The 14,894-nt window shown below is 52.7% G+C and overlaps 3 protein-coding genes across 3 annotated transcripts in view; 1 reads left to right on the top strand and 2 right to left on the bottom strand.

Moving 5' to 3' along the window:
- Positions 1–3,364, bottom strand: part of Psca (prostate stem cell antigen) — a 4,312-nt gene extending 948 nt beyond the window's left edge. The window contains exons 1-3 of the mRNA XM_021184184.2: positions 2,185–3,364; positions 1,310–1,957; positions 92–199 (exon numbers count right to left, since the gene is read on the bottom strand). Coding sequence (XP_021039843.1) covers positions 92–199; positions 1,310–1,361 — 160 coding nt within the window. The 5' untranslated portion in view covers positions 1,362–1,957; positions 2,185–3,364. The remainder of the gene's footprint in view (positions 1–91; positions 200–1,309; positions 1,958–2,184) is intronic.
- Positions 3,365–3,420: 56 nt separating this feature from the next.
- On the bottom strand, positions 3,421–7,348 carry LOC115029393. Its single transcript, XM_029469520.1, has 2 exons — positions 7,329–7,348; positions 3,421–6,987 (listed from the first exon to the last, which is right to left on the bottom strand). Exons 1-2 carry the CDS (start codon positions 7,346–7,348, stop codon positions 6,330–6,332), a joined length of 678 nt encoding a protein of 225 aa, XP_029325380.1. The 3' UTR covers positions 3,421–6,329.
- On the top strand, positions 6,651–11,493 carry Jrk (Jrk helix-turn-helix protein). The gene is made up of 2 exons (XM_021184089.2): positions 6,651–6,770; positions 8,188–11,493. Exon 2 carries the CDS (start codon positions 8,620–8,622, stop codon positions 10,291–10,293), a length of 1,674 nt encoding a protein of 557 aa, XP_021039748.1. The 5' UTR covers positions 6,651–6,770; positions 8,188–8,619; the 3' UTR covers positions 10,294–11,493.
- The last annotated feature ends 3,401 nt before the right edge of the window (positions 11,494–14,894 follow it).

Below are 14,894 nucleotides of genomic sequence, written 5' to 3'. Positions count from 1 at the left end.
GCAAAGCTTTTATGTCTGGCTGGAGTGGGGAGGGGGGGGGGGGGGGGGGGGGGGGGGGGGGGGGGACGGGGGGGGGCGGCAGAGCACTCACGGATGCGCGATGTAAAGCAGCTGTTCTGGCCCAGGCTGCAGTTCTGTACTTTCAGACAGTCTCTGTTGTTCATCTGTGCTTGGCATGAATAGCACTGCAAAGCGGCACCTGTGGGTGAGGCAGGAGGCCTGAGGCTCAGAGGCTGGCCATCTGCACCTCAAGAGAGACGGACCAGGCCTTCCCATCTCCAACACAGATTGGAGAGAGACAGCTCAGTCCCCTCCAGACTGCTGAAGCACAGAGGAGACTAAAGCCCAAAACTCTGATACCCTTTACGGAGGGCTCTGTGCCAGCCTACTCCGCTTTGGTCACCCAAAACCCACACTTTGCTCTGTTATTCACTGTTCAGGAATTTAAAGTACCTGTGATCCCTGAGAGGGGCAAGGGGCCTAGTGACTGGTCACACAGGGAAAAAGCCCCGCCGGGCACTAGGCTGGAGGGACATACGACTTCTTCATGCTACTTGGCTCTGAGGGCCACCTGTCCTCTGAGCCCAGCTTGCCTCTCAGGCTCCCTATGCCTCCACTATGCTGTGGGGTCCCTGGGGAAGTTCTGCTCCATGCCTGGGACAAGTAGCTTCAGATGTCAGGGCATGTGGGTCACCTTCCCTTTTCAAACGCTGGCAAAGCTGGCCTTAAAGTCACATCTGTAGGAAGAGGTGCTTACTCGGACTTCAGTGGCTACAAGCTTTGTTCTGCTTAGGTCTCCAGGGGTCTTGGGGACATTCTTCTTTTTCTTTCTCTGCAATGGGAAGCTGAGGCTCTAGGAGTCTAGTGACCTTTCTGGACTTACTTGATAGGAGGGCTCAGCACACTAGTTCATCACAGACTGCCCACCCCAGTTGCCTCTAACACTGGAGGCAAAAGTAGCTGGGGATGGACCAGTGAGACCCTTTCCAAGATATCCTGAGGACCCTGTCCTGTTACGTTCCTCCCCCTCCCTCTGTGACACTTCTCAGCTTAAGCCATTTGACTCCTGGGCTTCCCTGACTAAGGCCCTGTAGCCTTGTGTGTCTGTCCCTCGGCAGCCTCTCCTTCCTGAAGCCCTTCAGTCCCTCCTAGCCTGCCTCTCACAGGACCCTAGTAAGAGTCCACACTGCAAAGGGGCTTTGGTGTCCTCAGTGTTCTCTCTCCCCTTCCCTCTCCTAATCTGTCTACCCCTTGGACATTTCTCCATCACTCCTTTCTGAGCCCTGTCCCGTGGCTGTCTGAAGCTTACCTGGATGCAGGGCTAAGTAGGTGGCCAGCAGGAGAAAGAAGACGGTCTTCATGGTTGTAGTGAGCACCTGGGAGTGTGCCTCCGGAGGCTTTATATGGTCTCAGCTAGTAGGGGAGGCTCTGCTACCCACAGTCAACAGTGACAGGTCCCCTGGAGCCAGTGGAAGCCCAAGGCCCAGCCCATTCCAATCTGATCTCTCACAGCACCCCTCCCACTGCCTGCTGTTGTCCTTCTTTCTGGCTCTGGAGGGCACTGCCTTCCCAGGGTGGGGCTGCGCTGTCTTTGCTAGAAGCCCTTTCTTAGGCACCCACAGAACAAGGGCTGGAAATCCTAAGGCACACCCATAACTGCTCCTGCCTTCCTCGGGGAAGTGAGACCAGTTCTGAAACATTACTTTCCTGAAAGCTTCTCTAGGCCCCTAACCATTTGGCCAAAGACAAAGGTGCAACTTTAGGGCCCCAGTGCTCCACATCAAGACAGTATTGCCTTTCTGGGGCCTGTGCCCCTTGAGGAGACAGGCCTGGGTTGAACGGCAGCAGACAGTAGTAGCAGTTGACTGCTTCAAATGACAATGACTGGCTGCTAGAAGGTGCCACTAAATAGATGCTCTTCTGAGGTTGCCTCTCTTAGGTATGGGACTTAAGGAGCCTGTGGAGAGAGAGAGTTTGGATAGCCATAAGCTCATGTTTAATCCTCCCACACTGCCACTGAAAATTTGGAACTCTAACTACAGGAGAGTCGGGGGGAACAGAGCTTTCAAGAACTTTCCCAAGGAAAAAACAGGAGTGGGGAAGCAGGCTACCACTGGGTGTGTTTGGCTCTCCCCCAGACCCACTTTGCACACTACTCTTTGGTCTGGGAGGCATTCGGCTTACCAGAACAAAGCAGGGAGGGATAGCGGACAGGCCAACATTCCCTGTGGCAGCATCACTGATGGGTTGTTGTGGCAGCAGCTGCCTCTCTATAGCAGAGGCCACCCACAGATCTTATTGGTTGCTCTTCCACAGGCAGCTCTGATCACAGATCACAGGGTCCAGTGCTTCCTGCTGCTCTTGGCTTTGGGGTGATTTGTGGTCTCTGTTTTTTTTGTTGTTGGTGGTGGTGGTGGTGTTTTTGTTGTTGTTATTTTGTTTTGTTTTTTTGAGGCTCACCTACATTCACAATCCTTCTGCCAGGCTCTCTTGGTGACACTGCTGGGCACACCATTGTGCTAGCAAGGTGCCAGCGGTTAGAAATGCTGGCCATGGTCACCATCCACTTGCCCACAACCAGGGACATTGTTCTGCTCTCTGATGATCTCTCATCCTTGCTGAAAGATCCCTGATTACTCCTTCACCCTAAAGGTTCCTGGCACTTATGACACAGGAAAGTGGAAAGTATTCCCCTCTAGCCTCAGGGAACCATCCCATGCCCCATCATGCCTGGACCAAAGCAGTAATCATAGACTAGCCCGTGGCCCATAGACTCTACTTCCAGAGCCAGTCCCTCTATGACCTCCCTTGCCTGACTGTCTAGCATCCTGAGCTGGCCTCTTTTTCACTGGAAATCCTCTCTTTTGGCTAAAAAGAGTCTGTGGCTCAGAGAGAGAGGCAAGATCCTGTTCAAGGCCACACAGGGTGAGGGTACCCTCCCCAGGATGCTGTCCTTCTGTCTACCTAGAACTTCCTCTTAGAACATCCCCTCCTGCCACAGGTCGGCCAACGCAGGGAGTGCTGTAAGTGCCCACAGCTTGGTTGTGCCCTTGTATGGCTGTCTACTCCCACCCACTGGGATGGCTAGCCCTGGAGACCTTGCTTATCTGTCTCAGCACTTGGAGGCATGTGCACCCAGCACCAGTTAGAACAGTCACTCCCCAAATATTTACAGGTGTGTAAATGTTTGTCGATCGGGTTTGATATGCAGTGAACACTCTAGAGGTGGTGGTTCTTAAATGTATCAAGCCTCCTCTCCTCATATGAATGCCTGGAGACAGTTCTGGTTGTCTCAGCCCAGGGGCACTGGATGGATTATAGCAGGCACAAGTAGAGATCTGCTTAACAGCTGCAGTGCCAGCACCTTGTACAACCACTGAGCCACAAACACCAGTGGTGTCCAGGGTGGGAGCTCTGGCCAAAGGGCAGCCCAGTGACCTCACCCCAAATACTGAAGGCTGTGACTATGATTTTTGTCCAGTCCCACCCCTCACCACAGGCCTGTGACTTCAGACCAACCCTGAACACTCATTCTGGTGACCCTGATCCTCAAACAGGGCAATGTTATGGTCACGCCCTGAGTCCTGGCCATGCTCATATATTAGCCTGATCGTGACCACATTCTGAGCCTTGACACTGGCCACACTCTGAGTCTTGGCCCTGTAGCCTGAACCCTGTAGCATGGATTCTCTGGTAGTACACTTCCTGAAAAAGCCTATCACAAAGGGCATGTTCCCCTCCACGAGTGAATGTGCTCTGGGTGGGGCCTTGACATGACTCACCCTTAGCCTGGCTCCACTGCCTGAGTCTCTAGTTTTTCTTGTTCTCTCTTTTCCTCCACAGCCCACCATACTCCTTGGAGAGCCTGCCCGTTCACATAGCAAAGAAGCCACTGTTCCTTGGGCGTGGATTCTCAAAACTATGCCTTTCCATCAGACTTCTACCTCTTCTTAGGGGGATATCACAGGATTCCCCTACTTGGACACATGTCACAGTTGGGTGCAATTGTAATTTTGCACAAAGGTAGCCTTTAAAAGTCAAGTCAGCACGTGGAATGCGAAACTACAACTGGTTTCTGTTTATGTCACTGCAGGCCTTTGGAAACATGGTCCCTCAGGTCAGGGATATGACACATTTGGAGCCAGGCCTCTAGGAAGCTGAGTATCCTCTCCCACTAAGGTCCCCATGTTGGGTTCTGGAAGTTAAAGCCACTCCCTGCAAACTCTGTGTGATATGGAAACCTGAGTCACATGAGAGAGTGTGCGTTATAGGTCAAATGTACACTATGTGTGTATTGTGAGGTAAGCGCATGTGTACATAGGAGAACTGGGGGCTGGGTCTCTGGGGTAACCCCTTGGACAGTGGGCTGAAGCTCCACAGGCCCTACCGAATCCTTGGGCACGACCCAGTTTTAATCTCTATGGCCCCTGCTTACCCAGAAATGATTTTCCCCTCAGCATGGTTCATGGTTCTGTCTGCAACACCGCTTCCCACAGGCTCCCAACTGTCACCAGCTTGCCTTCTGCCTGAAAGCTCAGAGCTGTCCCTGCCTTTCCCTGTGTTTCTTCACATGCCCACTCCTTCATGGAGATAGGCAGGCGAGATAGGGAGGCCTGAGAAATCTTGTAAGGAGGAAAGGGAGGTTGGTGATTACTCCATCTGAGCAATGGGCACCTCTGTAGTCCAGACCTCCTGCAGCCAAGGGCTTGCAGACAGAGGGAACACCCGTGCAGAGATGGCTTATGGGCTTGGAAGATGGTGAGGTAAGCCAGACCATGGGTAGATAAGTGATTTGTTCAGACTGACCCTCTCCAAGGCCACTGTAGGTAAGTTGGGAGGGCAAATCTGGCTGGTGAGGCTACACTGGAATGTGTGATCTCAAAGGCTTAACCCCATGAAGTAATGGGAACTCTTAGTGCCAGGTCCAAGGGAACCCCAGCCTTCCTACCTTTCTGACCCGTTACCCACTGCTAGAGTGCACTCAGTCCTTGAGATAAGTCTGGAGTCATGTGCCAAGCCCCAGTTCCATGCCAAGCCCTTCCCCTAGAGAAGTGTATGATCCCATGTTCACAAGGTGGCAGGAAAGAGCCACCAGCAGAGATGGAGCCAGCTGTCCCAGAGGAGTCCAGAAAACTTGACGGAAATACTTCTAAGGGTCCTGGATTTCAGTCACATCATGTGCCTGGTATCCTCTGTGATTCAGTTTCCTCCCATGTCCCATACATTTTAGCTCTGGCCTGCACTTAAGTCACTACCCACAGTCATGTGTTATGAGACAGTGGCTGTCCCAGGGCAGGGTTTTGGCTCACAGTGCAGCAGCAGTAGCTGACAATGATGTAAGGTCAGAACAATAGGAACAAGGAACAGGCAACAGATAGCCCGGCTAGAGTTCAGTGGGGTGGAGGGAAGGAGGGAATCCAAAAACATAGATTCTGGGGGCAGGGCCAATCAGATGTGGTGGAATGGGTATGGGGCATGAGGAAGAGTTCAGGGATGGTGGAACTGCCAGGAAACACCATGGGTAGCACCAGGCCGATCACAAGGCTCCCATCTTCGTTTCAGAAACACTGTGTTCAAGGTCCATGTGCCTAGTTATGTCCAGGTCCCGGGAAGAGACAGAAGCTTAGACATCAGAGAGGAGATTCTGGAAGGAGACATGGATTTGGGAGCCACTCAGCCTTCCTTGGTATTATTAAAAATCTTGTACTGGAGATCCCTGGGGAATGTGAATGGAGAGAGCAAGAGATTTAACAAGAGAGGGCAGGGAAGAGCAGGCAGACGGGTCCTGGGTACTCAGGCAAGGGTGTGAATTAAGGGGGAACAAGTTTCCACAGTCTGTGTTTCTACGGAGCTGTGACTAATCACCCCAGCGTGGGGCTCCCAAAACAACACAATTATGTTTTCTCCCACTTCCGAGGACCAAAGGTACTGAGATCAGGCTGCCAACAGGTCTGTAGTCCGAAGTTTCCCCGCCTTTTGGAGCTCCTGTAAACCACTTGCACTTCTTGAATGGTAGTTTTCCTCCATCTTCAAAGCACAAGGCCCAGGCTCTGTTGTCAGTTCATAGTCTTCCTTTGGAGGGTCGTCTCTCACTCGATCCTTTAACAACAAACCGCTGTGCTTACAGACAATCAGAATAAACTTTACACTTCGACGACTTTCATTTGGTTATACCTGCCAAGTGCGTTTCAACTCTTGAATTCTCGGGTTCAGGGAACTAGAGACTGGGCACTCTCACAACTGGTCGAATTCAGGTATGTTCAACATACAAAATGGTTCATCTCATCTCAATGTCTCTCAAAGCCTCTATCTACTCTATATACTACGATTCAAATCTTATCATCAACATCATCTAAATTGGACACGTTTTGAATTCTAGCTAAAAGAAGGGTCCACAAGGATGGAAAGGAGGTCCTGGCAACCGGCGAGCCTTGGGTACCTCCCACCGCAAGGTGGCGTTGGACCCAGCCTCCCGTCCGTGCTCTCCGGGCCATGGCTCCCAGGATCGGACGCTCCGCTCGAGGCTTCCGTTCCTCAGGAAACGCGAGGCGCCCTGTGGCTTTCGTTGTTCTACCGGCGGCTGAGCTGCTGGGCCCGGACCGCTTCCTTGCTTGGTCTCCCCTTAGCGACCTAGACACCACCGAGACAGAAGTCTCCCGATGGTCTAGAGCGTCCCCCGGAAGTGGGTCGGGGAAGGCCGCGAGGAGCGGACCGGTGGAGACCTGCGTGGCTGGCGTTTCCGGCCGGTAGCGGCGGCACGGGGTCCGCAGGTGAGTGGGGGCCGGGCCGTGCGGGGCTGGGACTCTGCCTCCGCCGACTGATTTGGAGGCTCGCCCTTCGCTCCTGCCCCAGAGCCGGACGAGCGTCGTTGTTTCTGCGCTCGGGAATCGAGTCGCATTCGGGACTCGAGCATCCCTTCTCGGGTCCCCTCGGCTCCCTAGTCCGCAGACCGGGCAAGCTCGGTTGTTCCTGGCTCTCCCGGGACCCCTTCATTCATTTCTTGCCTGTGTTTTGAGGTTTTTTCCCCGTGTGTCCTCTGGGCTGCAGCTAGGTTGCAGGCTGGTTTTTTCCATCCATTCCCCAGACGTCTCAGGACCTGCGGGAAGAAATTTGCCTCTTCTCTTAGGAGCTTCTCCCACTTAATACTCCCGCTCCAGAAAAGGTCCTTTAAGCTTCTGTTCAAGTGGTCCTTGGTTATCAGTGTTCCCTTGGAACAATTCTTCCCAAGGTAGAAGCCTCCTGGATCTCTGCAGTCACGTTTAAGAGGTTCTAAGAATGGTACCAAATTCAAATTTCCTCTTTCCCCTTTTCCCCTTCATGGCACTTACTGGGTAGCCCAGGCTGGCATTGTACTCAAAGCCATTCTGCCTCAGTCTCTCAAGTGCTGAGATGGTAGGCTTGGACCACTACATGGAGCTTGGCAAAAATTTCATTTCTGAAGTGAGTGTCTTCAGTCACTAAACCACTCTCAACACATCTGCAGGGCAGGCACTAAGCCATCATGAGTTGAGCCTCCCGGTAGGTAGCCTAAGTTGCTGAGGAATTCCTCAGCTGCCTGGGTTTGTTGTTAAACATTACCCCTGAGAGTAGACTCTGGCCTTGATTTCCTTCTGCTCCACAGTGAAATGCCCACAACAAATACTGTATGCCAGTGGTATGCACACTACCCTCGATCTGACTAGCAGAGGAGAGCCTTGGGGACCAGCACTGAGTTCTGCAGACCAGGAGACTGACTTAAGGGAATAGGATTACACAGCTGGCCGGTGGCAATCTGTATTCCCTGCCTATCTTTGGAACTTCATTTGAATAAATGACTCATGTGTCTTATGTTGTGGTCTGGGGTACACTTTTGTACTGCTTGTGGAAGTAACTCTGTGGCCTTCTGGCTTATCGAATGCTCGATTGGGAGGAGCATTCCAGATAAGATTTACAGGGAAAGAGAAGGCGTTAGGTATGCAGTGTGACTCTTAACCTTTTCTGAACATTTCTGAAGGTTGCTGGTGCTGCTTCCTGTGTGGTCTGTAAGGAAGGGCTGGTTAACACACACACACACACACACACACACACACACACACACACACACAGGCCAAATGGCACTGATGTTTGAGATGATGCGTTCCAGTGAATCTAAGCATATCTTGAGTGCTTGCTCTTAGTAACATTTTTCTTTCTCCTCTGCCTTTCTAGTTCCTGGAGTGTATGGGTTAAGACAACGTTGTGAATCCTCACAAGGAGTATCCCCAGCTTAAGCTATCAAATCTTCATTAGCCTGAAACCTGGACACAGTTGAAGGGAAAGCTGCCACATTGTGACATCTGTGTGGAGGCCGTAGGCTCCAGGTGCACCCCAGCAGTCCAGGGTAGCTCATCCTGTCTCCTCCCCTGAAGAGAACAGCACTACCAGGATCTGAGGCCTAAGTGTGCTAGAGTCCTGATACTGAAGGCAAATTAAGGCAAGAGACTGCTGTAGACAGAAGGTAGAGTCAAGGATGAACTTGGCTTGAGCCTGGGATCAGTTCCCGGGGCAGGTAGAGAAGAGAGGGAGAGACCGTGGCCCCAAGAGCCAGAGAGAAACATAACCAAGTAAGGACAGGGGCAGCCTGGCTTGGGCTGCTTCCTCATGGCCTCCAAGCAGGCTGCAGCCAAGGGCAAGGGGGAGAAGCGGAAGCGAGTGGTGCTAACCCTGAAGGAAAAGATTGACATCTGCACCCGGCTGGAGCGTGGGGAGAGTAGGAAGGCCCTGATGCAGGAGTATAATGTGGGCATGTCCACTCTGTATGACATCAAAGCCCACAAGGCCCAGCTCCTCAGGTTCTTCGCCAGCTCAGACTCTCGGCAGGCGCTGGAACAGCGTCGTACCCTGCACACCCCAAAGCTGGAACACCTGGACCGGGTGCTCTATGAGTGGTTCCTGGTAAAGCGCGCTGAAGGCATCCCTGTGTCGGGCCCTATGCTCATCGAAAAGGCCAAGGACTTCTACAAGCAGATGCGGCTGACAGAGCCCTGTGTGTTCTCTGGAGGGTGGCTTTGGCGCTTCAAGGCCAGGCATGGCATTAAAAAGCTGGATGCCTCCAGCGAGAAGCAGGCGGCTGACCACCAAGCTGCTGAGCAGTTCTGTGGCTTTTTCAGGAGCCTTGCAGCGGAGCACGGGCTGTCTCCTGAGCAGGTGTACAGCGCTGATGAGACTGGTCTTGTCTGGCGGTGCTTGCCAAATTCTGCCCCAGATGATGGGACTGTGCCCCGCTTCAAACAGGGCAAGGACAGGCTGACTGTCTTGATGTGCGCCAATGCCACAGGCTCCCACAGAATCAAGCCTTTGGCCATTGGGAAGGGTGGTGGTCCCAGAGCCTTCAAAGGCATCCAGCACCTGCCTATTGCTTACAAGGCCCAGGGTAATGCCTGGGTAGACAAGGAGATTTTCTCAGACTGGTTCCATCATATTTTTGTCCCCTCGGTGAGAGAGCACTTTAGAACCATAGGCTTACCGGAAGACAGCAAGGCAATTCTCTTGCTGGACCATTCCCGGGCCCACTCACAGGAGTCTGAGCTGGTGTCAGAGAACGTCTTCACCATCTTCCTGCCCTCCAGCGTGACCTCCTTACTGCAGCCCACAGAACAAGGCATTCGCAGAGCCTTCATGAGGCTCTTTATTAACCCTCCCGTGGCCTTCCAGGGCTTCTCCACCCGCCACAACATGAATGACGCCATAGTCAACGTGGCCTGTGCCTGGAATGCTGTGCCTAGTCAGGTCTTCCGGCGGGCCTGGAGGAAACTGTGGCCCACTGTCACGTTCACTGAAGGCTCCTCCTCTGAGGAGGAGGCAGAGTACTGTGCCATCAAGCCTCACAAGACGTTCGCACACATCCTTGGGCTTGTAAAAGAAGGGCCAACCTGTTCTGGCAGCAGGCTTCAGGACAGCAGGGTTGAAGAGCGGGTTGTGGCAGGGAGGGACATAGATGAGGCCCCTGCTGTTATGGCACCATCCGAGGCCACTAGGTGTACAGAAAAGTCAGAGAAAGATGCCGGTGAGGCTGAGGAGGCAGCCTGGGAGCAGGCAGCCATATCCTTCGAGGCACTTGTGCGCTTTGCAGAGCGGCAGCCGTGTTTCAGCGTGCAAGAGATGGGGCAGCTGCAGGCACTGCACACGGTGTTCAGGAGACAGCAGCAGCTGAGGCAGCCCCGGGTGGCTCTCAGGGCTGTGATCAAACTTGAGGCCCTTCAGGAGCACCCTGGGGTGTGTGTGGCCACAACCCACCCTACCTTGCCTTGCTCATCCACTGCAGGTGACAACTAAAGTACCTTGTTTGCACCCGCTGGCCCTCTGCAGCTCTGCTCTATGGCATGTGCAGCTGTGGGGCAGAGACTGCCTGCTAGGGAGGAGAGCATACTGAGATGAGCGAGAGAGTAAGCACAGGCTTGGGCCCCAGGAGCATGGCTCTTGTCAGGGTCGCTCCTTGTTTACAGAGGGCTCTCTGTGTTCTGGCTAGTGGTTTAACTGTATCTCCTAGCACAGATAATGTATCGTTTGAATGGCAGGAGACCTGGTACCCTCTATCTCGGTACTCTGGAGCCTCCCCTAGCTGCAGCTGGGTCCAGTGGGCCAGTTCTGTGTCTGGTGTTGGAAAACTGAGCCAATTATCAGGTTGAAGTGCCTTGAGGGGTGTACTTGCAGCCCTTGGGAGGCTTGCTCTCCTCAACTGGTGGACCCCACGCCCATTCCTAAGGGCACTGGCTTCAGCGTTTGGCCTCAGTGTTCACATCCCCCACTGCTAGTTGCTGAGGTACCATGCCATCCTCTTGGTCTGCACCCACCTCATCCATCAACAAACAAATTCAACAGCAAGCTCTGTAGTGTCCCTGTCATCAGCAGGTCCTACCCCTGGGGTCCAGGTGTCACAGCGACACTGTGCTAATCTCAGCATTGCTCAGAGGCCAACATGTTCTCAGAAGTCCGTGATCCCCAGAACTTCAAAGTAACAGCCTTTATGTGAATGGTTTGCAAAGTCACAGAACAGAACAGCACTTGGTGACTTGGAGCTCAACAGGGGGTAGGTGGGTTAGCACTACTCCAGTGGGTTATGTGTCTGCCCTGGTTGGTTCTATGGAGACCAGCTGTCGGAGGACATGACTGTTTTCCTGATATTGTCGCATAGCCGATGAGTAGCACTGCGGCTGCTGTGCCCATGACTCCCAGTGCCCTTTGTCTGCAGAGGTTACCTCACTGTTCTTTCACTGTGGCTTTGTTCTTGACCTTCACTCCCTCTGGGATTCCTGTGGCTGTACTACCACAGTCTTCATTCCAGTGGTCGACAGCTGCTACACCAAGAGACTTTTGCCGAACCTCTGAGAGCCAGAGGGGTTTGGGCAATGTTGCTTTGTGTTTCTGTATCTGTCCAAACACTGAGGATGGCCATTGCAGACAGCTCTAGTTGTGGCTGAGTGTCGTTTTGCTTTACCTGCATGTGTGAATATTATACCTAGATTGTTTTCAGAAGTCTTTGTCATGATTCTTTGGTCCCTGTTGACCAGGGTCATGCTTCTGTCACATCACTTTTTCTGTGTGTCAGGGTGACATTTGCATGCTCATGTGCTGTCTGGTTTCTGGCTCATACGGGGCTGTTGTGTAACTCTTGTGGCTATTTAAGTTGCTGCAAGTCAGAGGTCAGAAGCCACACTTGCCTGAGCATCGGTGGGCATGTGGAGTGGGGGCATGGGGTGGGACTGGGGGCGCTCCTGGGTCTATAAGGTTTGTGCCCATCGGACCACATTCTAGGACCAATTCTAGCTGACCTTCAGGACCTGTTCCTGGTATTGCCACCTACTAGATATGTGATGTCCCCAAACACGTTCCAAAACAACAGCCTCCTTTGTCTTCATCCCTGTGTCCCAGGGGAGAGTTCCCTTTGTCCATTGGTCACTGAGGCCCTCAGAAAGCTCTAAGCTCTCCAGGGCAGAATGTTCTCTGGTTCCCCCTATATACTGTCTGCTTCCCCATCATGCCTCTCAGACACCTGTGTATCCCAGCCTGGCCTAGAACTGTCAGTTCTGCTTCAGCCTCCTGTGTATTAGCATTAGAGACATACACTGCCATGCTTGGCTCATTTCTGCTTCCTACCACGAGCTAAGCTGTTGTTCCATTGATAGACAGGTCTTGGGCACTGGAATGTCACACTGCCCTGGTTGCTCCTTTCCCACCAGCAGAGCCTTTTCTCTCTGTATATGTGTCAAGAGGCCGTTCACATCACCTCTCACTTCCCGGGAGGAGGTTAATTTGTCAGCTCTGATGGCAAGTAGAGTAAGAATGCTCCTTCATTGCCTCTAGGTGTGCACAAGGAGCTCATATCCACAATGCCTTGTCCAGTGACCCCTACCTGGCCCTTTGCTGGTGTCCAAGGAAGATCATCCTGCTGGCATCTGGTCAGGGAAGGTTGTCCCCTGCTTATGAGGGCCTGGCTAGGACCATTCCCCCTCACCGGCACTTGCTGCTTGGTGGAAGAGCAGAAGTATCCTGTCACAGCCCTGTGTTGTCTCCATAGAAGTACATCAGCAAGACAAGCCACAGCCTTTGTCCTGTGGGTGGAGGGTGGGCAAGTTGGTGGGTTAACTGGGAGAGTGGGTAGAAGAGGGGGCTGCTGCTCTACCCAGTTACCCAAGTAGAAATCAACTCAGGCTCCCCATGACACTGGACCTGGGTACCACAAGAAACAGGGTGAGGCCTGGGAGAGGAACCTGGATGGGGCTGTGATGGCTGCTGTCACTTTCAGTAAGACTGGGTCTGAGATGATCTAGAAAAGAACCCAGAGGGAAGGTCCAAGTCTGAGAACTGGAGCTGGGATCATCCTCTTGTGAGCCTGGCCTTGGTGAGAGGACACCTTGAGCTTAGTGAGGTGGAAGCTGTGACGTGTGGGAGATGATGGGGCTGTGGAGTGGACTGCCATTGGTCCTGGCTCCAGCTCTTTTACATGATGATCCTTTGCCTGCTTGTTCTTGCCTCCCACCAGCCCCACCACCGGAGCATTCCTTGCATCACTAACTAGTGTCATGCTGTCCTTGATCATGGATGGGACAGTAGGTTTTTAAGTAAGGAGTTCAGGGCTCCCTGTTGAGTGCTAGGGCAAGCTGCAGACTGGCTAAATATAAGGAATTAACCAGAGATGCCTGTGTGGTTCCAAAGATTGTAACCCCCAGCTTGCCTCACCCTTTAATAGCAGAGAGGCTTAGGCTTCAGGGGAGGGAGGTAAACCAGAGTGTGGTGCCCCTTAAGGGGAGCATCCTCAGGCCAGAAAGCCATGGGAGCTCTTGTTTGATGTGGATAAGGGTCCTGAATGCCCCTTAGGGATGCTGAACCCTCTGGCTGGAGTTGATAGAGCTCCCTCTGTAGGGCTCCATGCCCAGGCTCTGTCCCTCCATCAGTGAGATCATAGTCTCAGACTTCAGTGCCATCCCGCCTCTGCATTCCAGTGCCAGTGCAAGCCCATGGAGGAGCTTGCCCAGCTAAAGAGAGCTGCCACTGAGATGGAGAGCTTTGTCCACAACTCACAGAGGGCAGGAGGTAGAAAAGATAAAAGTGTTTGGCGGCTAAATACACGAATGAAAATCTTACCGTGGAACGCAATAGAAGTATCACCCTCTAGAAGTGTGTTCCCTACTGCCATCTCTAGTGGTAGTAAATTCACTGTGTGCTCCTCAGCCATTACAACCCTCATTCCTCTGTTCCTTGTCATCTGTGAGTCAAGCCTGGCTGCTGTCCAGAATGCAAAATTGACTCTGCCCTATAACTGGGGACAGGCATGTGCCCTACAGTCTGGGCTTCCTAGGAAGCAGGCCACAGTTAAGCTTAGGAATTCTGGGCTGTGGCCTCCTGAAGAAGGATTCTGGGAAGGTTGGAGGAACATCAGACCAGCCCCTATGGCTACCTCAAATGGGCAGACACTAGGGGGCCCTCTCGCTGCATGCCACCTCTGCGGATGTGCCGCCAGAAAGTTGGCGCCCTTGTGCTGAGAGGGGAAGAGACCTGTGGTACCAGAGAGAACCCTTGCTCACTTCTGTGAACCTTCCATCCACAAGATCCTGTACACAGATGTACTGCTAAGAGACTCTTAAAACAGACCCATCTGTAGCCCCTGACTTTCCAACAGGAACACTCCACATCCTCCCACAGTCCTGTAAGACTAGGCAGGCAGGTTTGTGCTTGCCGAAGGCTACACAAACTCCCATGGCTTCCATCTCTGTTTTAGTAGCAATTATACAAGCAAACCTGAGCATGCTGAGACTCCTTGAAGGCTGAAAATTCTGCAGCCAGCCACCTACCTGTCCCCCTTCCTAGGAAATCCTACCCTGGTGGGTATTTAGTATTTGTGGCTGAAGGGACCAACAGGTCTTCAGTGCCCATTTTCTACAGTTTTCTACAGGCCCTGCTTTGGCTGCCTGGTCCCTATATACTGTGTCAGCTCTGTGTCAGGCTCCACACTGTAGCTTGGCCACTATGCCATCCAACCACAAGGTCACACTTTGCTAAGCAGCTTCTCTCGTGGTGGGAAAGCCAGGCCCTCAGCTGCTGTCCTGGTCAAGGGCTTCTGAGACTTTCTCACTAATTGGATTTTATGTGCTGACATTAAGTGGCACTGTGGGCTGACATGCTTAACTTCTTACTTGATAAATGGAATCAGAATGTCATTGTGAGACTTTAAAAGCTTTATGAAGGGCTAGTTCTGCCCGTTACCATGCTCAGCATCTAATCCTGTGTTAACCTCTGAAGACCTCCAGTGTCCTCTCTGACCTGACAACAACCACATTTTCCAGACCTCGTCTGAGGCTTTCTCACCCCATCCCCTATAAGGCTGAATGGGGCTGGTACTGATGTTGCTGCAGTAAGGTTGTGGGTCATTTCCATCT

The sequence above is a fragment of the Mus caroli genome, chromosome 15 (assembly GCF_900094665.2).
Source record: "Mus caroli chromosome 15, CAROLI_EIJ_v1.1, whole genome shotgun sequence".
In the NCBI taxonomy this organism is placed as follows: domain Eukaryota; kingdom Metazoa; phylum Chordata; class Mammalia; order Rodentia; family Muridae; genus Mus; species Mus caroli.
Note: the sequence above shows the minus strand (reverse complement) of the source record. Positions and strands in the feature narration are given on the sequence as shown.